The 23314-nt window shown below is 44.6% G+C and overlaps 1 protein-coding gene across 2 annotated transcripts; it reads right to left on the bottom strand.

Annotated features, from left to right (window-relative positions):
* Window positions 1–865: 865 nt before the first annotated feature.
* Window positions 866–19430, bottom strand: KLHL31 (kelch like family member 31). Of its 2 annotated transcripts, XR_013226373.1 has the most exons (4): window positions 19257–19430; window positions 14168–15371; window positions 2960–6419; window positions 866–1658 (listed from the first exon to the last, which is right to left on the bottom strand). XR_013226373.1 is itself a non-coding variant. In XM_077308883.1 (3 exons), exons 2-3 carry the CDS (start codon window positions 15337–15339, stop codon window positions 5687–5689), a joined length of 1905 nt encoding a protein of 634 aa, XP_077164998.1. In that variant the 5' UTR covers window positions 15340–15371; window positions 19257–19430; the 3' UTR covers window positions 866–5686. The 2 variants fall into 2 exon arrangements, 1 of the variants encoding a protein (XP_077164998.1); XM_077308883.1 differs by having other exon boundaries at window positions 866–6419.
* Between the last annotated feature and the right edge of the window lie 3884 nt (window positions 19431–23314).

Raw genomic sequence — 23314 nt, 5'->3', positions numbered from 1 at the left:
TTCCTTCCAAATAAATGCATTAACAGTCAGGGTAGCTCTAGCCAGTTTTTCCCATCAGTCTTGCCCAGTTCCTCATCTTGTTACTGTTCATACAAGATCTAATGTGCAGAGATGCAGACAGATAACTGGAAAAGCCTGCAGGATGAGTAAAAGGGACAGCTAGCTAGAATACCAAAGTCAGAGAAGGGACCGCCTCCTGTTTCAAATTATCCCTTTATTTCTGATTGTTTTATTCAGGTTTGTCTGTTTTTCCTAAGAACAGTCAGTTTCTCTTCCTCTCTGCTAGCTAGTATAGGCAGACAGCTTTTATCTCTTCTCTTTCCTATTTTAAATAGGAAAGTATGTTTTAAAGCAGGGGTAGTCAACCTGTGGTCCTCCAGATGTCCATGGACTACAGTTCCCATGAGCCCCTGCCAGCAAATGGGCAAATGCTGGCAGGGGCTCATGGGAATTGTAGTCCATGGACATCTGGAGGACCACAGGTTGACTACCCCTGTTTTAAAGTATGTTCTTCTCTACAACAAATCTGTTTTGTTCTTAAGCAGCATGTGCTCAGCTTATCTGCAGATTTAACCTCTGTCAACAATTACAGGTCTTCCAAGCCACTACTGATCTGCACATTTTCAAGGGATCACCTTCTTCCACGAGATTTGTACATCATCCTATAAAAAAAGCATGCACCTCCTTGCATTTCTTTCTGAAAGCCCGTCTCTTTTGTATGCCTTCTAAATGCTGTGCATGAGTTTTCTATTCCCGATAAAACAGTTCAGTGAAGCAGTTTCATTGAGCAGCGTGTTTCCTTATTCACAATTTCATTAGTAGAAATGCATAATTTATTCTCTAACCTTAATAAATCATAAATTGGTGAATTGTCAACAAGTTTATTAGAGGAACTTAAATTTCTCAGCAACAATAACCGCTCTCTCTTTCTCTCTCGCATCATACAACAGGTATGCAGGCATCTCATAAAACGTTCACTCAAGATCTGGATGGAATAGTGCAAACAGTGTTCCGCCGTCCTCTGAGTAATGCGCCTTTTATCTGCAGCACTTACTATCATCATCTTTCAATCTGTCAACATGCTCTAAGGAGCTTCCCTGTAACTATTGGGTCTCCTTCCTTCTCTACTGTTCTACCTTTTGTGCTTCTAAATGCTGGTGGACATAAGGAAATTCTAGCAGGGGAAGGTTCCCAGTGTTTTATCTCCATGTAGGAACCTGCTACAGTTCAGCATGTTAGGCAAAAATAGGGTCAGCATAAAAGGTGGTTGCTGAAGTACTACTAGTACAGTCTTCCCTAGAATAAAGGTTGAGGTGCCATCCTCAGGCAGCTGAACTGCAACAAGTACCATGAACCCCAGTGAAATAATTCTGAAATGAGTGGTCTGAGGAGGACTGCAAACTTGGGAGCCAATACCTCTAACTGGAAGCTCGTGCTGAACTGGGACTTCTCATCACTTAGACCTGAATGCTGAATTGGCTCCACAGCACTGACCCCATAATAAGTCCTGACACTTGTAATGGGTTTCCATAAAGCAAGACTGCTAAAGCCACTGAAATCCACCTTAGATAAATGGGTGGATTCTGTTTTCAAGATGGCACTTAGGTTGTGTCACAAACTGTTTTCCAGACTCATCCATTAGGACAGGGGTAGTCAACCTGTGGTCCTCCAGATGTCCATGGACTACAATTCCCATGAGCCCCTGCCAGCATTTGGCAGAGGACCACCTGCATAAGGATATTCCAGTGGTTAAGAGTACTAAAAGATCCTAGTTGCCCTTTCAATACACCGGTGAGTACTCACCCCTGATGAGATGTGGTTATCTCATGGTTTCACAGTCAAAGGCAACTAGGGTCTAATTGAATAATTGGCATGGAGGATAGCCAAAATCTGAAATTAACCTCAGGTTGGGTTTAAAAGCACCACTGCCCTATGAAACTGTCCTGAATACATTCTATCCTGGCCTTCACATATCCCACCCTGGCTTACTAGCAAACAAAGCTCATGGCCAGCTATGCTAAATTTTATACAGGAAACTTCCTGGTTACAGAAGAAACTTGCCTGTAAAACCTGACATCCAATAAAATGACTTCAAGAGGCAGCTGTATTTCTGTCAAAGAAATCACTGCCTGAGCACTCCTGGGGGTATTTTCTAAGATCTGGAGTTTGGCTGTGGAGGTTATGGAAAACAGGAGTAAAAATTACCATGGGCATCACTGTGTAAAGAATTTAAAGCAAAATTAAACTTTCCTTTCACTTGTTCTCAGTCCAGCCTTCACATACACACAGTCTATGCATCCATTCAGCAAACTGAGGATACCGGACATTGCGGGGAGGGGAAACTGTACACCTTCCCTGCCTATATTCAGTATGGCACCCAAATGGTCGTTGCAGGTTTTCCTCTCTCTGTGTGTGTATTTCATAATTCATTATCATTCTCACTTGACATTGAAGTCGAGGGAAATTGTACATATTTATATTCTGTTGGTCGTATTAGCAGGAAGGGCAGGAAGCAGCCAGGCTTTGCCTAGATCTGCCTATAGCTGAGAGCCCCCTCCCTTCAGGATCCAGCAAGGGGACTATCAGAGGGAGGGGAATCAGCAGCCAGGCAGCCAGCAATCTAGCATGGGCCCTGCCCCAGAGACAGCTTCCCTTCTTCCAGCTTCCAGAGGACATTGATGAGGGAGGGAGGGAGGGAGGAGAGGCAGCAGCCATGCAGCCCTCCTATTGTGCCAGGATCCAGATCAGCTGAGAATCCCCAATACATTCAGTTTTCTAATTTGTGTCAGATTTTCATTCTGACAATTGTTAGATGAAAAGCTGATAAAAATATAAACTGTACACACATACATACTCGTTTAAATCATTTGCTGGCAGGGACTCATGGGAATTGTAGTCCCTGAACATCTGGAGGACCACAGGTTGACTACCTCTCCTTTACAGCATGTGTTTTGAACACCTAAGAACAGAATGGGTACATTGCACCATGCCTACTGTGGTATTCAGTCTGCTGAATGTCTGCATAGCTACAAGGACATACATTCTTCCTGTCTCCCCTCTTAGCTTCATACATAAACATAAATAAAGCCCCCAAACAAATTGGGCCCTGAAGACTGTAAAGAAGAGAGATTATTTCTAGGTTGACATTACCTGTTTGAAGTTTGACCAAACAACACCAGTAGGGCCATTCAAGTATATAGAAACGAGAAGTTTTTTGAACTCACATAATTACATGTGGGCATTTCCCTTCCATACCATATAATGAAATCATTTCAAGTTGCAATGCACGCGTTACATTAACAGTAAGATGCTGGAGCCCTGAAGTTTCCCCTTTCATTCAATCCTAGACAATATTACAAACAAAAGCTATTTCCAGTTCCAGTTTATCTACTACCATGATTAGTTGGGCTAATATTTCAGACTACAGTGCGGGAGGCAATGATAAAAAAATAATGTACAAACTGTTTTTCACAGGTCTAATAAAATAACAGAAAAATGTGGCAGTGTTGTTGTTTTTTTAACTTTCTACATGGTATGATCAAGATGAATTTAAATTCAATTTACAGCCATTGACATCAACGAAATTCTGCTTCAGCCAGTGGGTGGTGGGATTCAATTTTCGGTTTCATTTTTATCAAGACCCTTCTCTCCAAGGGCAAACCAGCCAGCTGCTTCCCATAATCTGTTTACTAAAAGATGTCAACTATGCAGTCTTGGGGGGGGGGGGATCTCTGTCAGAAGTATGGCATGATGGAAAACCAGGACAATGTATATTTCACACAGCTCTTAGAAGAGCTACCTTTTATACCTTTAATCCATTTTTTCCAGCTGGGCATTGTCCTTCTGGCAGTACCTGTCAGTGTGGAATGTCTTCAGTTTTCTGCCACAAATACTGATTGTTTAGGAGTAAGTGAAACTGTTCAAAACAAGTAAGCAACAGGGCTCAGTTAAAAAAGAAACAAGAAAACAAAACAGGAGCAAAATATAGATCTGCACCCTGATGTTTGTTTTCCCCCTTCACAGCTAAAGAAATGCTCCACTTGCACATTCTGTTCATCTAGTCTTGTGATAATAGAAGTTCAGGGTATGTTATTTGGACAAGACTGAGGACCACATTAACAGTCATGGATTACAGGCGTACTCTCATGGACACGCAGTTTGAACTTTCTATCTGTATCTTGTCCCAAGCGCCAGAGATGTTAAATCCATGTAACTGTTGGACTGAAAGAACAGCTGTGTCAAATGCAATGTGGGCAGCATCTCAATGTCCCCAAAAACCCACTAAGAAATTATATTTGGTGCATTTATGAGAGTTTAGAAGACTGTATGATAACAATGATGCGAGTTGTGGGCATGTTAGTGTATATATAGAGAAAAATTAAATAATTATTCAGGGTGGTTAGGTTTTTAGAAAACCAGTTTTTAAAGATACTTACAAATACTTAAGATGAAAGGGTTTCCAAAAGCTTCTTAAAGCACAAAAATATGCAACTTCAAAGTCTTGACTGCCTTAAGCAGATAAAAGCAGCATTTCTTATGCTGGAGTGGTGTTTCAGTTTTACATCATTCCAAATGATCGTAAAGGAAAAACTAGGCAATGTCTAGAGCAGTGTTTTCCAACCTTTTGACGGTGGAGGTATACCTGAAATGTTTTTTCAGGCTTCAAGGTACCATAGAAGTAATGTCAGCTGGCCATGCCCCCCTGCTACACCCCCATATGCAAAATAATAATAATAATAAATAATAAAATAAAAATATGCAAATAAAAATAAACCCAAGTTCCTCATCTCCTCACCCCACCACACCATGGCTGCAATGCCCCATAACATAAATAAAATAATAATAAATAAAAACAAAAAATCCTTGCTCCCGTTTACAATCAGCAGAGGCTGGGTACATTTGAGGCCATGAAAAGAATTGCCCATGCCCCTGAGCTTGGCAGGCAGGCCAGAGCTATGCCTGCCCTGCGGGGACATCCCCCTGGTACCTTGGGGGTGAGGATGACGAGGGCCACAACTAGCAGGTCCAGATCACAGAACGTGCAGGGCAGGGAGATTGAGTAGAGGTTGGCATTGGGACACGGCAGCGCTGCTGAAGTGGCTGCCGGCTCTGTGTTGCTGCCATCTTGGATTCCGCCATGCCATCGTACATCTGAGGACCTCTATAGGCGCACCTTGGTACCACAGTATACTGGTTGAAAAACCCTGGTCTAGAAAAAGAAACGCAGAATGCTGCATATCTGCCGAATGCATGGAAACTGTGAATAGAAGGTACTCTATTGTAAATGCTTTTGTATTTGCACAAGTAACCAGTGTGCTTTGTACATTCTTATATATGAGAAACTGTTGACCACATAGAAATGTATCCAAACAGTTTTCATTTTACACAGCATTATATTTATAAATATATACTTCCGAGTCATTTGATCAACTTCTGATTATCAGGCTGTCAGGGACTTGGTATCACTAAGCAGATCAATTGGGTTTAAATTCCTTAGGTCATACCATGTATTTTAAATACCAGGGAAATTGGCTAGTTCTGCAAAACTGAAATTGACAGCTAGTATTGACATACAAAGGGTGTTTCCGCCATCCCTTCCAGTAGGTGCAAAAGGGATTAGAACACTGCTGGGCACAGTAAACATTAAAAGAAACCAGATCTACCTCTTTTATATTTATTTAAGTCGTTAAATACTGACTGGTACTGAAGATACGGAGCTAGCTCGGGACTCCCTGGTCTTAGTGTTGGGCATGGCAATAGTACAGCAAGAGACTCCTACAGTGGCTTCAGGCAACTCGTCCTCTTCGGTCCATTCATTCAGGTCAGGGTTGTAGCACTGAATGCATTTCTTGTATTTCTTCTCTATTTCATTCCAGCCTCCCACCAAGTAAATCTTCCCATTAAGGATGGAGGCCCCGGCAGTGCTCACACCAGTTGGAAGAGGAGAGGCATAATTCCACTGGGCGGGATAAGGACTGAAGGACTCAACAGGAAGTACATCAACCCTTTCACCTCGCCCTCCCAGCTGAGACCCACCCATAACATAGACCTTTTCTCCAAGGGAAATGGCGCAATGCCACCCTCTTGGGGTGCTTAGGCTGGGTTTGTCCTGCCAGCTGTCATTGGCAGGGTCGTACATGCAGACAGAGCGAGAATAAGCATTATTTATGTATCCTCCCGTGACCAGGATCCTACCATCTATTACCGCACTAGCATGGCAGCACCTAGCTACCTCCAGTGGGGCCTTTGTTTGCCACTGATTAATTGCAGGGACGTAACATTCAACAGAACAGAGACATCCTTCAGAGTTGCGGCCGCCGATCGCAAAAAGGAGGCCGTTGAACACGTTCAGACTGAAATGGGTGCGCTTTTGATTCATGTTTGCCAGATGAATCCATGTGTTGAAGCGAGGGTCATATCTGAAAGAGTTAAGGGGGGGGGGAACAGGGATGATTGATTCCATCCAGTTACAACACTCGTTCTGCTGAATCTGCCACTTTGGATACGTGTGATACAGAGCCAAAGAACAGGCTGTGTATTACACGTATCCCTTTTTGTTCCAAGATGGAAGAAATGTGGAGTACAGATGAAACAAATAAGCATGTTCTTTATATTCTGAAGCCAAATTTCAAGACAGAGCTAGCCTGTGTCAAGTGGTACCCTCAGTCTCTAATACATACATAACGTCCATATATGATTTGTACCGCAGTTCCCTCATTTTTCATTGCATGCTGGATTTACACCAAAAGGGGATTTAAATGCTCTATCTTTAGAACATTAAAACAACTAGTTTCTGATTATAATATGTTGTGAATACTGAGAGCATAAAGTAAGACTTTTGATGAGAAATTAAACTAAGTCAAATCAATCCTGTATTCATCATGTAGTCACTCACAGCATTTCTGGAGCACTGAAAGTTGATCATGTATGTTATCTCAGCAATCCTTACAACAACCGTTAGGGTCACCTTGGTGTAGTGGTTAAGAGCAGTGGCTTCTAATCTGGCAAGCTGGCCTTGATTCCCTGCTCTTCCACATGCAGCCACCTGGGTGACGTTGGGCTAGTCACAGTCTTGATAGAGCTGTTCTCACCAAGCAGTCCTGTCAGAGCTCTCTCAGCCCCGCCTACCTCACGGGGTGCCTCTTGTGGGGAGAGGAAAGGAAGGGGATTGTAAATTGCTTTGGAACTCGATCTTGTAGTGAATAATGGGGTATAAAAACCAACTCTTCTTCTTCTTCTAGTGCAGCTCAATATTATTAGCCTCATACTATAGAAAGGAGCTGAAACTGGTATCAGCTGAAGTGTGGTGCATAAGGCTACTCACTGGCCTCGTAGTTGTGGTGTGGTTAAAACCGTGCTTTACAGCTCAGTCTCTTTGCTGCTCTTCTGTAGTGACGTTCATTTTGTGGATATGAATAATGGCTGGCCTATGGGCCCCTAACTCCTAACATTCTGACCAAATTTCACAGTACCTGTGGGACCTCATTCTCCTTTGGTGCTACTGCCCTAATAACAGTGAGGACAGTTTTGATTCAGGGCTAGGTATGGAGACCCTGCCATAGAGAAAGAAGGCAGGTGTTTTTATCCATTATTGACGCTAATAACAGCTGTGGTGGAAGTACTGAATTCCACGTCCACTACAAGAAACAGCTGGGCATAGTGACTTCCCTGGTGGAAACCGCAGAGGGGAAAAGCTTTAAAGAGCTGGGATCCCCTGATTAGTTTATACAGAAAATAGACATTGGGATATTTGAGTAGTATGAGGCCTACTTGTAACATTTTGCCAGAGAGCCTGAAAGGGGCCCACAGTGGCCCTCAATCCCCTATCCACACTGGGCTGCTAGGAAGTCTACTCATCATATTTACAGTCCCTCACTCTTCACGTTGTTTAGTTTCTCTTCTTCAGCACATGAGGAGAAAGCACTGTCATGCGAGATTATTGCCAACCCACAGCCCTGGGTACTCTTCCAAGTCCCACTAGATTTTTCTGGAAACAGTGAGCACGTTAAGTAGTTTCATGCACTTCCTTTCTTCTTTATATGTTCAAATGATGTATGCAGCCTTAGTTCAGATGTCACAGACTAGTCAGGGTTAACACAGGTTAGTTGTTGGGATCACACGATCCCTCTCCTCTCATTCTCCCCTCAAGTGCACAAGATTGAAGACAGATGGCACCCAACATACTGTGGTTTGTTTCATTCCCAGAAACAGGTTCTTGAGGGAAGAGAAGCAGGCAGGCACGAACATACAATCCAAACAATCTAACCCAGTGGGGTCAAATCATGAACAAACTGCTTTTTCATGTTACATGAACTGAACCATACAGAAAACAATCTGTAAGAAGACGAGGGAGGATTTTTGAGGTGTATATTGTTTCCTTCCCTCCTTACTTGCACAGTTGCCTACTCATCCCCTCTTGGCCTACCTTGAGCCAACTCAGACTGTCTGATGGTATCAGCCTCACCACTGAACTGACCACTAGGAAACCGGATTTGGTAAAGAGATTGTATGCTTACAGCTATTTGTGTTTATATTACTATGAGCCACAAAGGGTCAGTTTTCAGGTCTAGGTTAATACAGAAGGGAAGGAGGGAATTACTGAACCTGGACTGACTTTGGCCATAAGGAGAAATAGACACAAGAGAACCTCCCTATATGTGTACCCTTCGCAAGATTTTTCCCTGCAGGATTTTACTCCATCATGGTCAATGAAACTTTTGAAATGATAGTATGCAGGCTGTAGCCCTCTGGGAAATTATCACTTGTATGTTCTGTTTAAATCTGTAACAGTAACTTGAAGACTGGCAGTCTTCAAGCAAAGGTTGGATACACACTTTTCTTGGATGCTTTAGGACAGTGGTCCCCAACCCGCGGGCCACGGCCCGGTGCCGGGCCGTGAAGGCCATGGTGCCGGGCCACGGCTCCCTCTCCCCGCCCCCCCCCCCCGCAGTAAAAAACTTCCCAGGCCGCAAGGTTGCGGCCCGGGAAGCTTCTTACTGCGGGAGGGGGGGAGAGGGAATCAGGGCTGTGCCCGCGCTTGCGCAATGCGCAGGCGGGCAGTTGCCCTGCCGGTCCCCAGCCTCAAAAAGGTTGGGGACCACTGCTTTAGGATGCTTTGGGCTGATCCTGTGTTGAGCAGGGGGTTGGACTAGATGGCCTGTATGGCCCCTTCCAACTCTATGATTCTATGATTCTATGATTTTAGTAACAGAAAAGAACATAGACTGTGCTTAGAAGAGTTGGTTTTTACACCCTGCTTTTGTCTTTCCTAAGGAGTCTCAGAGTGGCTTACAATTGCCTTTCCCTCCATCTCCCCACAAGAGGCAACTTATGAAGTAGGTGGGGCTGAGAGAGGTCTGAGAGAACTGTGACTGGCCCAAGGTCACCCAGCTGGCTTTATGTGGGAGAACGGGCAATCAAATCCATTTCTGCAGAGTAGAGTCTGCTGCTGTTAACCACTACACAATCCTGGCCCTCTTGGTGGAGATATCACACATTCACCTCACCACAAAGTCCGTCCAGATCCATTCCCTATTCAGAGCCAGATTTAGGAAAAAACTAGGCTTGTCTCACAGTATGAGGGTCCTATAAATAAGGAAAGGCTAGGCTTTGTATACATGCAAAATGAAGCTTTCCTATTTATACTTTCAGTATCTTGTCAGCGAGAATAATAATTAGGGATTAGCATGAACTGCAAAAATGCAAACCACGAACTGAACTTGTTCATTCTATGATTAACTCATTTGGATCATGGGCCCAGCAAACCTTGTTTAAGAGGACTGCTGCCTCTTTAATTGAAACCTGCCAAAAAAAACAAAAAACAAAAAACAACACCTGGTCAGCAGGACTGCTCCCCTCTGCTAAGCTGTTTTAGGTTTAAAAGGGACTGCACAAGAAAGCTAGAAAATAAGGAGCAGCTTCAACACGGGCTGTACCCTGTCTGTTGCTCGGTGATCCAGGAGAGCCTAAGCAATTACTCACCTTTCCCTCCCCCCCTCCATCACCTGAAGATAACCCTATCACCCAGACCTCCCAGTGGGAACTCACCCAGAGACCAGTGGAGGAGAAGAGGCCAGTGGAACAGGAGAAGCTGGTGGTGGAGCAGAGATAGGCAGCTGAGGCTGTAAACAGCAGGGTGGTGGAGATGGCTATGATGAGCTGTGCACTGACAGCAGAGATGTAGCTGTATGCCACTGTGTCAGTAGACACTCCATGAGCCCAGGGTGGGAGTGGTAGCTCTGACAGGGAAAGATGTTTTTCCAGTCGGACCACATGGGTTGGGCATTCTACAAAGGGGGAGGGGCCTTACCTGCCAATGCCACTAGCTCTACCCCTGTCCTGGGCTCCTGGAGTGGGTCTGGCTGTTCTGCAGCCACATCCCTGCAGCTGTCTCTTCTGCCTTGCTACTGACCCCCTCAGCTGGCTGCTTCTCCTCTGCCACAGGCTTCTTCTTCACATCCTCCTGGGTGAGTTCACAGTGGAAAATCTAGGTGTCAAGGGCATCCTGAGATGATGGGAGAAAATGGATGGACTTTCATGCTCTTCTGCATCATTTGGGTAATAGATGGGGGCTTTCCCTTTTGAACCAGAACCCAAATTTGACATGGGAATAGCTGTTCCCTATTTTCTTTCTTGTGCATTCCCTGCACACGAAAGCCTGAAACAGGTCAGCAGTGGGGACTGGGAGAAGTCCCACCTGCTCAGCTATTTTATGGCTCTGGGCTCTGGCCACAGATTGGTATGAACCACCTGGACTGTCTTAACATTTTATGGAAATTCATGACAATAGATCCATGGTGAAGTTGAGTTTACGAACCACAAAGAACCACAGTTCAGCTTGTGTCCATAACAAAAAGGAGAAAATATCCTGATCCAAATCAAAGTCAAGAACCCCAAAAGGTCAAGCAAGGGGGAATGAACTCAAGCCTATTTAGGATAGAACACCACTTCAAAATTAAGTACTAATATTTATTAAAATTAAAAACCCAAGGCTTATCTCATAGTCTCAATAAAATCAGTGCATACATGCATATCAATGTCTCCACTGACCAGATGCGTTTCGGCGTTACCGCCTTTATCAGTGGTCAGGCGTGAAATAAAAACAGCATACATAAAATGCAAGAATTATAAGTATAGTTATATACAGAATTAGCTCCTATACATAAAATGATATTGCATACTCTGGACACTATTGACCTTAGTCTATTCTGTGGACCAGAATTGAGGCCTCTGATGTTTCAAAACCTGGTCAAGGTAAGCACTTTCAGTGTCCAGTGAGTGTCATGTAGGATCCAGCCTTCATCCAATGTATGCTTCGGCTACAGTATTGTACTACTGAGGCACCCTTTCTATTATTGGTGAAAACTTATGGTTTTCTATTACAAAAAAACCAGAACTAATCAAAACTGAGCCAACATCAATATTCATCAATAAAAGATAGAAACTTTCTTGCCTTGGTTTGCTACAAGTCAAGAAGTAACAGGTGACATTTAGTCTTATGGTTTCCATGACAATTTTTGCAGTAGAATGAAGATGGCAGGATGGCTATTTAAAGGAAGAGGCTTGTATGCTGGGGAGGGGGGCATTTAATTCTACCTCACACCCTTTATGCAGCAAAAAATTGCTAGTCCCAGACCCCAAATTGCTTTCACCTCTGCTGGGAACTAGTATTTCTTAACTCAGACCAAGTAAAACCACATGGGGTGGTAATATTCACATCAAACACAAGGGAAGGAGTTAAACAACTATGGTCCTGCCAGGCCAGTCATCTGCTACGCCCCCCACCCCCCCAGATGCTACAAGATCCCTAAACGCCCCTAAACGTCCTCTCTGCCCTCGACTCAAACGGGCTCCCTGGTATACCAGGGAGCTCCGGGAGAGGAAAAGGGAAGTGAGACGACTGGAGCGAGTGTGGCGGAAGACTCGCAACGAAGCTACGAGAACATCTCATCGCACGCTTATGAGGGCGTATGAGATGGCGGTGAAAGTGGCAAAACGGGAGTATTTTGCCGCGGAAATCGCGTCCACAAGCTCTCGCCCGGCCCAACTATTTAGGACAGTTAGATCTCTTACCGCCCTTGAGGGGCGCCAAAATAGTAGTAAATTGGAACTAGGCTGCGAGGCTTTAGCGAGCCATTTTGCGGACAAAGTCTCGTTACTCCGCCGTGCTCTTCCCGCCACAGTTAATACAGTAAATGAACTGGAGACCCGTTGGCCGCCTTTGGAGGTGACGTTCGATGGCTTCAGACGGCTCTCTTTACCCGAAGTGGACAAGTTGCTAGGTTCGGTTAGGGCGACCACTTGCCCCCTTGATCCCTGTCCATCCTGGCTCCTCAAGGGAGGTGGCCAGAGGATAGGAGGCCAGCTCAGGGATATCATCAATCTCTCCCTGGATTCCGGGGAGTTCCCTGGGCAGCTGAAGGGGGCAGTGGTTCACCCTCTCCTGAAAAGATCCACGCTGGACCCGCGGGACCCAGACAGCTACCGCCCGGTGTCGCATTTGGCATTCCTGGGCAAGGTAGTTGAAAGGGCCGTGGCAGACCAGCTCCTGGCATTCTTGGAAGAAACTTCGGCACTCGATCCATATCAGTCTGGCTTCCGACCTGGCCACGGGGTGGAGACGGTGTTGGTCACCCTGTTGGATGACCTCCGTCGCCAGCTGGATAGAGGCGGGTCGGCAGTGCTGGTTCTTCTGGACCTGTCGGCCGCTTTTGACACCGTGGACCACGAACTACTGGTCCACCGCCTCGCCGAAACGGGGATACGGGGCACAGCTTTACGCTGGATACGCTCCTTTCTCCAGGACCGGACCCAGAGGGTAGCAGTGGGAGATGAGCTCTCGCGCCCCTACAGACTTCCTTGTGGAGTCCCACAGGGCGCGGTCCTCTCTCCCACATTGTTCAACGTCTTTATGCGCCCTCTGGCCCAGCTGGTGCGGAGTTTTGGGCTGGGTTGCCACCAGTACGCTGATGACACCCAGCTCTATCTCCTCATGGACGGCTGCCCGGACTCTCCCCCGGAACCATTTGCCAGATGTTTGGAAGCGGTGACAGAATGGTTCGAGCAGTGTCGCCTGAAACTCAACCCCTCCAAGACGGAGGTCCTGTGGTTGGGACGTAGGGGGCAGGAACAGGAAGCGCGTTTACCCACCCTGGGAGGGACGCACCTTACCATCGCGTCCCAGGCCAGGAATTTGGGTGTGATCATTGACGCCTCCCTGACCTTGGAGGCGCAGGTCAAAAGAGTAGCGGGCCAGGCATTTTTCCAGCTTCACCAGGCCCGACTACTAGCGCCCTACCTGTCCCCCGAACACCTAGCCACAGTGATCCATGCAACGGTCACCTCCAGAATAGATTTCTGTAACTCGCTCTACGCGGGCCTTCCCTTGTCCTTGGTCCGGAAACTCCAGCTAGTGCAAAACGCAGCTGCCAGGGTCCTCACTGAGCCAGTGCTGAGGCAGCTGCACTGGTTGCCAATTGCTGCCCGGATCCGGTTCAAGGTTTTGGTTTTAACCTTCAAGGCTTTACGCGAGTTGGGACCCACATACCTGAGGGACCGCCTATCGCCCTATGCCCCCCGCAGAGCCTTAGGTTCTGCGGGAGAAAATCTGCTGGTCGTTCCCGGCCCCAGGGAAGCACGCCTGGTCTCGACCAGGGCCAGGGCCTTTTCGGTCCTGGCCCCTACCTGGTGGAATGAGCTCCCGGGAGAGCTGCGGGCCCTGCGAGATCTTCCATCATTCCGCAGGGCCTGCAAGACGGAGCTCTTCCGCCAGGTTTACGGTTGAGGACGAGGCTAACATCTATGCCCCCCCCAGGGACCCGGGACCTGGGATTGAGTTTGGGGATTAGTACCATCAGTATCCCCTCTCCACCTGCTTGTAGTAGGAGGGGGAGGTTGATTAGCCTATCTTGCCAGGTTAGCTTGCTAACCGATAATGTTATATTGTAATTGTTGCTGAAGGTTTTTAATGGATTTTACTGGGGGTTTTAAAATGTTGTAACCCGCCACGAGCCGTAAGGGAGTGGCGGGCAATAAATCGAAAGATAAAAAAAAAAATAAAGATAATTAGGAACTACAAAGAATGTGTAGTTCTACTCTCAGTCATTTGGCATATTCTCTCCCTCGCTTGTTTTGGAGCTGCTCTGTCCCCCTATAAATAATCAATTACCTGCAGAAATTGCTGACGGCATGCTTAGCCTGATTCCTGGCATCATTCTGGTCTTCACCACCTGCCACGTAGAGGAATCCGTCCATCACAGTGACACACTGGTTGAAGCTTTTAGCTGGCATTTCAGTAAGCCTCTTCCATCCATTGTCGGGATCTCTGTATAAGATGTCTCTGCTAAGGGATTTCTCTGTTAAAGCTGGGCGACCCCCAACTGTAACTAGGACTCTTAATCCTCCACGAATCCTTGTTCTCCTAGATTGCAATGTATTCTGGTGGTAGGGGAGCAAGTGATAGTTCATGGCATCCACTAGAAGTCTATGACATTCAGCATCTTCCATCATTCTTGGCACAGTTTGAACAAAGTTCACCAGGTCTTGGGCAGAGATGGTACCAAACCTAATGTTGCTCAAGAGATCAGCAGCATATTTTGCTCGTTTTTGGTCAAATTCTAGCCATCTCATTGCAATTTGGAATGCAACAAGTTCAGAAGGCAGCTGCAAGTCGTCATCTGCAAGGAGTTCATTGATCCGGTCAAAACTAAGTTTTAAGAACTGATCCGATTCAGAAAATTCAATGAAGTTATCTCTGATGAATTTCTGCGCTGCCTCCTTGGAGTTCTTCATGCCATAGGTCTCAGCAATGTTGGCAATGTATGTACAATTCTCCACATTGATTTCTTGCATCAAAAAATCACTGCACATCTTCACAAGGGTATGGATTTGAAGATAAATGGCTGTGGAGATAATGCTACCTATAGTATACAGTGAGAGGGTGAGCTTCCCAGTATAGGCATATGCAATGACTGTAGCTAAGCCCAATGGAGAAACATCATTGAGGTCTACTCGTTGAGTCGATGGATCTTTCTTTAAGATGTTATGGAAGTAATCACTACATGAGGCCATCACTACCTTGTGGACATCAAATGACTTTGTTTTGGTACCAATGACTAAATCACAGAGAAAGTTTTCCAGCCGCATTCTGCATAGCCCTTCCAAGAGATTGGGACTGTAGAGAGCATCAGACACCTCTGTTGAGACACAAGTGAAGCCGTTCCCTCCTTCCAAAAGGCCATTCAAGCCATTCAATTTGTTCAGGGGTCCATCCTCCACTATGATTGTCAACTCATTGACATCCATCTTGGTCTTTTTGACATTCTTCTTTTTAGGCGCCATGACTGCAATATAATATCACAGCCAAGAGCTTGCTAAACAAAAAAGAGAATTAAAAAAACTATTAGAATTATGATTCCCTTTAATTCAGCTTTAACATGTCACCAAAGATATCTATTAAACATAACTATAGGCAGCAAGAGAAGCTGAGGAAGAAGCAATATAGAACAAAGGCAGGGCATAAAATCTAATGTTACTATCTTATAGGTGGTTGGGTATTATTACCTGATAAATGATTGCTATCATCCAGCCTGTGTCTCACATCAAATCCCTACTCAGCTCTGGGTAAGGCTGAGCTTAAAAGCTAGCTGGATCCCACTGAATGCCAGATTAATGTAATTCACAGAGCTGCTATATAAATAAAATGAGGTAAGAGTTTATTTATCCTATCCATGCTTACATGGAATTCTCATTGGATTCAAAGAAAATCTACAGCGCAATCCTAAGCAAAGTATCTCTGATCTTAGTCTAGATCCTCAATGGACTTGAAATAATATAATGCTTCTTAGGAGCATCACTGGTATCGAAGTTGGCCTTAGACTGAACAGACTTGTAATCAAATTCCTATTGGTTACGATCATGAAGAATTAAACCTTGACTCCTTATTGCTGTTTAGTTTCTTCTTTTAACACGTGGCATCGCTTATTGTTCTATTTAAATGTTTACTAATATTGTTTTGGGAGAAGAGGAGGAGATAGATTTAATCGGAACTCAGAGCAACAGGCATTATTTTTTAAGAAAATATTTATGTCACAATAGTTACTATTCATCTAGGTTCTTACAAAAAAAACCCCACTCATTTTCAAGAACCTCAAAGCAGCATGTATGGTTCTCCTTCCCAATTTTATTCTCCCAACAATTCTGTGAGGTACATTCAGCTTAGGAAGGGGTGGCCAAACGGTGGCTCTGCAGATGTCCATGGACAGCATGTGCTGGCAGTTTAAGAATTTTCGGGGCCCTTTTTAGTTGTTGATGTTAAGTTCCATCAAGTCATTTCTTCTGACTCATGGTGACTTTATGAACAAAGGCCCACCATCCAGCTCTGTCTGCAGTCATTTCTTTAAGCTTTTGTAAGGTCAATCCATGTCTTTACAACCAACAACCCTACCCACACTAACTTGGCAGTAGGCACCACTGAACATACAGGCAAATATGCTTAGGAACAAAGAACCATGTGGCAGAACAAGCTGGGTCAAGCAAACATTGAGTCCAGTAGCACCATAAAGATGAACAAAACTTTATTCAAGGTAGAAGCGTTCATGTGCCCACACACTTTGTTAGATACAGAAAAAAAGGGTTCATGACATTTGCCATGAATGAAGCTAAATCCTTCCATTCTTTTGCTGCTTCAGAAGGAAGCAAAAACGCCCTTTAAGGAAATCCTTCAACACAAACAGTGATCCTGTAAACAAATGTCAGGGAGGGGGCATTTGTCCTGCCTCCCCCAGCACTTGAGCATACTACTTGTGTTAGTTTCTACTCCCTAGATGCAATGTAGCCATTACTTACTACCAAAAATGAGAGCAGAGCAGGGAAGCAAGACAAGATAGCACAACCTGAAGGAAGAAACTTGCTCATGAGGAGACCTCCAGTCTGCTTGCTTCCCAAGCCAAGACAGAGGTTTCGAGCAGCAAGGAAGGCATCTGGCATGCGGTGGCCAAGTCGGGGCTCTTGCTATCGTTCCCCGGGACAGCACAAATCATAAATATGTATATGTGTTTGCTACTTTGTCTTGAAGCAAGCAGGAGCTGGGGGGGCAAAGGGTGTGCACTGGAGGAATTGAAATCTCCGAAAAGTAACAAGGAGGCCAAGAATCCCCCCCCCAACACGATATCCAATCAGAAGCTGAAGGTAGAAAGATAGGGCAGGATGTCTTTTTGTATTGTCCTGTATTAGCCACTGTAGAAATTAGTTTGGAAAGGGCTGTAGCCTGGTGGGCTTCTTTTATCTTCCTCCTTTCAGCCCTGGAAAGTAAATGGCCATGGTGGGAAGCACTGCGCAGGGGCCCTGAAAGTGCAGGGCCCATAGCACAGGCGACATGTGCTACATGGTTAAACCAGCTATGGCAGGGGCTCATGGTAACTGTAGTGCATGGATATCTGGAGAGCCAGAGTTTGGCCACCCCCGGGCCTTGGAGTATGTGACTCGCCTTCCAGGTCAATGAAACTTACTGGGTCAAACCCATAAGGTGATTTAGCATAACTCCCACAGGCTTCTGAGACTATTTGATCCAGATATTCACAATATATTTATTTCAGTCAGCTTGTTATGAAAACCATGAGTAGCAGGATCATGTGCAGAGACCAGACGTGTCCACTATCCATTCACGTGCATTGAGTATCCTTGATTCTTTAAGACTTTATAGTACGTAGGAACCAGAAATAATATTAGGCCCGGCTCCCTATAGACTTCAGCCAAGTAGCCAGTGATAAAACCAAACTACTTTTTGGAAAGGGGAGCTGGGAAAGAATGAACAGAGAACAACACACAGGACTGATTTCCAATGACACCGAAAGCATTATGCAGTTTCACCAAATCATTCCTGACTAAAAATCTCATCCTGAATAGGTCCTGGAGCCAGCCTGATCCCATCACCTGATCAGAAGAATGGTAAGCATTCCTAGGAAATAACTTGCACTCCATGGGATCATCCCAGTGTCAGCTCTGCTTTCCACACTGGTCTTACAACATCTTCTTAAGCAAATGGTGGGATCCTATATGCTGCCCACAGCACATCCACATCCAGTATAATCAGACATGAGCTCCAAGGAAGCATGCTGCCTCGTGGCATTAAATTAGTGCCATGAGGCTGCAGTGATAAGAATACTTTCCTGGGAGCAAACACCATTGAGTAACATGGTACTTCTGAATAAACCTGCTTGGTATATCTCCCTAGTTTATGGCTAAACTAAAATGGCATGCAATTTAGCCAAATCTTCATTACTATTTTCTTGGTAAAGCAGTCCAAAAAAAAAAAAAAAAGCTCAGTATGTGGCAATATAGAAAGGAGCGACTAGTTCCTCCTGAAGAAATGCGGTTTCCGCTGTCCTGCCCCGGCTCCTACTTGGTGAAACGATAGCCAAGAGCGAATGGAGGCCATGTGTGCTAGAAGTGTCAGTGTTACCACATGCCAGAGGGAGCTGAGATCCCAGAATGTCCCTTTGCCAAAGTGGTGGGTCAGCTGCTCCCTTTCCTCCTCCCCCCTCCCCAGCTGCATTCCTGGAGCTGCATCTGTTGAAATCTATCAGAGGCATTTCCAAGAATAGCCATGCTCTCTGGCCTCAAACTCACTTGCCATTTTAAGACACACTCACTTTGCATTTGTTGCTTTCCGAGTATATATTTGCAACAATTTCCCCACTCAGCTACAAAAAAAGTCTGCTGTATTTCTCTGTTTACAGACTGAGAAAAGTTAAGGTACACTGGATGTTATTCAATTCAACCTCTTTGTCAGATAAGCCAATGTTGCATTGGCAAATATAAATATAACTAGTGTATAGATTGAAACCTTACCATATCTTCTATTTATTTTATTTAGAAATGTATGTATGCCCCATATTGCTCCCCAGTATGATTCTGTTGCTTAATATGTTTTAATATCTGTTATATATAATATAAATATATTTCTAAAGGTTTCTATTTTTTCCATTCATACTTTCAATCACTGAGACACCCTAATAGATAGTTAAGGGACAGAAATAGTCCCTGAAGTTAAGCTGCAGAAAAATACACTGGGAAACACATCACTAAAGCCCAATTTGAGCTAACTGGGGCCTTTTCAGAGATAAAGCCAGTCATGCTGAGTTTCAGTGCCTGGAGGAAATTCACGTCGAGCAACGTTTTGGCACTCTACAAAACCCCCTTCCCCAGGAACGCTGACAGAGAACCACCCAATAAGAACACAATTAGAATTGCCTTACCCTTCTCAGGAAAGAGTCTTCCCAGGACTGCTCAGCACAATGTGTGTGAGAATATCTCTTGAAGGGAATGCGAAAGGACAAGGAGGGGCAGGATAGGGCAGAATTCACCTGAGAAGTCTCAGCAATAGCAGTTTCTAATGGGACCCTGCTGCCACTGTGGATGCAAGAGACTGGAGTCTGCGCTCTGGAGAATCTTAAAATGATCCCTCCTCCCATCTCTCCCAGCTATCCAGCGTGGTTTATGTTTCCTGTGGCTTGTTGGCTGGATTCTCAAGTAAACTTAACTGGACTCCGGTGAAAAATAAAATAAGGGGGCAAATGCCTAGAAAATACACGCTTCCTACTGTTGCTGAGATAAACCCTCTAATATACAAATACCCAGAATAATAGCAGCACAAAGCCTTATAAAATGCTTGAAAAGATCCTCTTGAAACAATTTAAAGGCGTTTTCAAAGCATTAGAAAAAAGCGGCATTAAAAGTGTACATAATACATATTCTAAATAGAGGGCAGTCCTCACAACCAAGTCTTGGAATCAAAATATCTGGATTATTTATGGGGCTTGTGAGGAAATTTATAAGCAGATAACAAGGATTAGGGGCCAGTCGTTTGGGCTGTGGTGTGAGGCTTTGTGGTTTTCTGATGGATCCAGGGTTGGAGCTAAATGCCTATTCAACTAAGGTGCATTGTTTTAAAAAGATGAGCTGGGAAAACCAACCTTGCTCTAGTTTTCTGGTCATTGCCTCTAAGAGTAGAAAACTGTCCAGTTTCCCATTGTGGGTAAGACAACAGAGAATGATTCAGGTGTCTTTTTGTTCTAGAAAGTTACTGTTTTTACAAATTCAGGCACTTTCCGCACATCAGTAAAAATAGTGTTACGCCAGCTGAATGGCGTAGCGCTAAATCACATCACGCCTCCCAGCCCCTCTTCACCTTTTTGCTGTCTTGCCCTTGTCTGCCATCTTTTCATGCATCTCACCCTCCACATCTGCTGCTGGAAATGGCGGAAGAGAGCAATGCACCTTATATGTGATGCGCATCCGCCTGTCAGTCCAGGCAACCAATCCCCTTTCTCCATGTTTTCAAGGTCCTGCAATACCTGCTGTTTTTTTTAACTGTACTTCTCCGTTGAAATGCCTTTGCATAGAATCATAGCTGCACAGTGCTTTTGGAACGCCAACCCTTATGGGATCACGAGTCTTTTGATACTTTTAAAATTAATCTTGTTCCTGATTTTTTTTGGGGGGGGGGGGAGAAACCTTTAGAGAGGAATGCTTTGTGTTACAACTTAAAAATGGCTAAAATTCTTTTATTTCTGGCATTGCCTGCATGCTTGTCTACATATTCATTACTCCAGGATGTTAGCCATTTTTAAAAAGACATTCCCATCCCCGGAAACAAGGGAGAGGGAGGTCAGTGCAAGGGCAGGACAAGGCAGGCTCCTTTAGTGCATTTGAGCCACCATACCTTCCCTCTGCTGGATGCCTGCTGGTTGCTTTCTGGTAGCTAGTGCTAAATAGTTTGGTGAATCCACTTTATGCAGTTCCCCAGCTCAGGCTTTAAAGTGGAGGATGTAGCGAGCCAGTTACTGCCCAGATGCTGGTTGTTGGCGACGTCGTATGGAGGGGCTGGTATATAACGCCTATATTAGGTAAACATTTCACTACAATGAATGGGTGCTCATAATAACTGCAGGGAAGGACAAGTTTTGTGCCCCATGCTTCTTAGGTGAGATTACCTGTTGCCAGCCTTTCACAGCAGAAAATTTAGTCATGTGTACTGACAGCACAAACACACACTGCTCACTATTACACAGAGCAGAAGACTTTTTCTTGAGCATTATCATTTATGCTACAATAGCATGTCCTCCACTGACTTTTAAAGCAGATGTGTTAGGGAACTGTTAAAACATATTTCCAGTCAGTTTACTAGCAGAGTTCTGTCATAGTGTATCTCTTTGTAGGAACTAAACCTTGTATACCCCCCACCACAAATCACTGAAGGATCATAAACCTCAAGAACTCATTTTATGTGTGACCGCCAACATTTTTTTTAATAAACTCCCAAGATTTCCTCAATAGACCAAACAGAGCTTACCAGGGTTAGGTGTCAGAAACCAGGAAATTTCATGGTCAATATGGACAGCTGAAACACCTGGCACTGGAGACAAGGCAGCAGGAAGGTAGTCTCAAAGCAGTTATTGGCAACAGTTACTGAACTCCTTTTAACTAGTCAGAATTTAAGAAATCTGAATCTGCACTTACTTTGTTTATTCCATTGTCAATCTGTTGAATTATTATTATTATTATTATTATTATTATTATTATTATTATTATTATTATTATTATTATTATTATTAGATTTATAGCCCGCCACTCCCTTGCGGCTCAAATATTGAGATCTATTTGAATCCAGGTCTTCTTCATTAATTTCCCCCAACTTGAAACAGAAAGTGTTCTGCACTTGATTTGGGGAGCTGAGAGGGGGGAGGGCAGAAGACGTCCAGCTGGCATGTTTCATTTCTCCTCTTTTGACTGCCAATGGAGAAGCCTAATGCAGCACGAGGCTCTTTCTCTAACGAGGGGGGGGGGAGCCAAGCAGCCAGCCAGCAGCAGCCTCTCAGACAACGAGGCAAATCTCTGCTGAGTCTGGAGCACAGTCACAAAGAGAAAAAATAAATATGGGGAGGAAAGCTTTGCAACCAGGAAGCCTTTGAAGTGGCCTATCAGGGCGTTGGTGGCTTGGCAGCAAGTTAATTTGGGAGAAAGCAGAGAGCTGCATGTTTTCTCATGCCAGTTTTTCAAATATCAAGGGTTATATCCACTCCAGGATATTGCGGGCAAAAGGTAGGGTCACTCTGGTTCAATCATGCTTGTTGCAGAGGGAAAATTTAAATTGCCCAAAATCCAAACGGAAATCACATTCTGTGTAGACGGCAGGGACTGAATCGACCTGAGATTGCAATAAAAGCTCCATGCAGATTCAGCCTAGGAGTAGGCAATAAAAATAATTTCTACTGATTCTCTGTTTGATGATGACATTACTGTTCCATCAACCTATCAGTCCTGATCAACAGTATGATGAGCCACCACAGCTGAAAGAAATTTGGTTATAGCCAGAGAATTCCCACCCTGAGCCTCCAGGGAAGGGCAGCATATAAATACAAAAATAAATAATAAATAAATGGCTGTTGTTTTGAACACATGCACCTGTGCTGTAGGAACCTGGGGTCAGAAACCTGGCCAACAAGGAAAGGGAATGTTACGGTCTGCCTTGGCATAAAGTGCTTCATGTGAAACAAAGCAGGTTTGAGACTGGTCAGTGCCTCTGTGAAAGCTGCAGGAAAGCTACGCTGAATTCCAAGATGGAAGAAAGGCAAATCAGACATGAAATAAACAAATAGATAAGAATGAGTACCTGTGATATAAAGGGAACCAAGAAATGCATTTCCTTCTTTGTCCCTGGAGCAACCTTGAAAATAATGAAGGAAGGCTCTCTACATGCATGCTTATTCCCTCATGTAATCAACAATGCAATGACTCTTGCCATGCTACATGCTCCCAGGGACCCTATTTCATTTCATTTTTTTAAAAAACAAACAATCTCCCCTTTGCAGCACTATCCTTGATAAGTAAAGATCTCAATCTCTTTCTCCAGCTCAAAGAAGAGCTGGTTCTTAAGCACCAGAGCGGTGAAATAGTTCTGAAAATGTAACATCTGTAAAGTGTCAAAGAGACTATTATTTATTTACAATCTTTGCTATTACTAGAGTTCAGGGGGCGGAGGAGAGGGAGTGGATTATGCTGAGTCCGCCTGGCTGCCTAACAGGAACCAATGCGAGAGGATCAGGAGGCCTGCGGGTGGCAAAGGTTGTGAGCCAGGGCTTATGTAGGTCATGGCAATGCCTCATCTTTTGTAGGTCAATGGAGGTCAAGTTCATTTTTACTCTGAGCATGGCCATTTCTTTTCAAATCCTGGTCACAGCAGTGGAAAACAGTTCACTCTGGTGTACACGGAAATCATTCTCCAACAGGCATGTGCCCTAGACATAAACAAATA

The sequence above is a fragment of the Paroedura picta genome, chromosome 1 (assembly GCF_049243985.1).
Source record: "Paroedura picta isolate Pp20150507F chromosome 1, Ppicta_v3.0, whole genome shotgun sequence".
NCBI classification, from domain to species: Eukaryota; Metazoa; Chordata; class Lepidosauria; order Squamata; family Gekkonidae; genus Paroedura; species Paroedura picta.
This window is presented reverse-complemented; position numbering and strand designations above follow the sequence as displayed.

Bases quoted from the DNA above. Each gene is read 5' to 3' on its own strand.
- KLHL31 (XM_077308883.1), bottom strand. From the start codon at position 15,339: ATGGCGCCTAAAAAGAAGAATGTCAAAAAGACCAAGATGGATGTCAAT. The intron at 6,420-14,167 runs GTAATTGATTAT...TAACTCTTTCAG, and splicing joins GCCGTCAGCAATTTCTGCAG to ATATGACCCTCGCTTCAACA.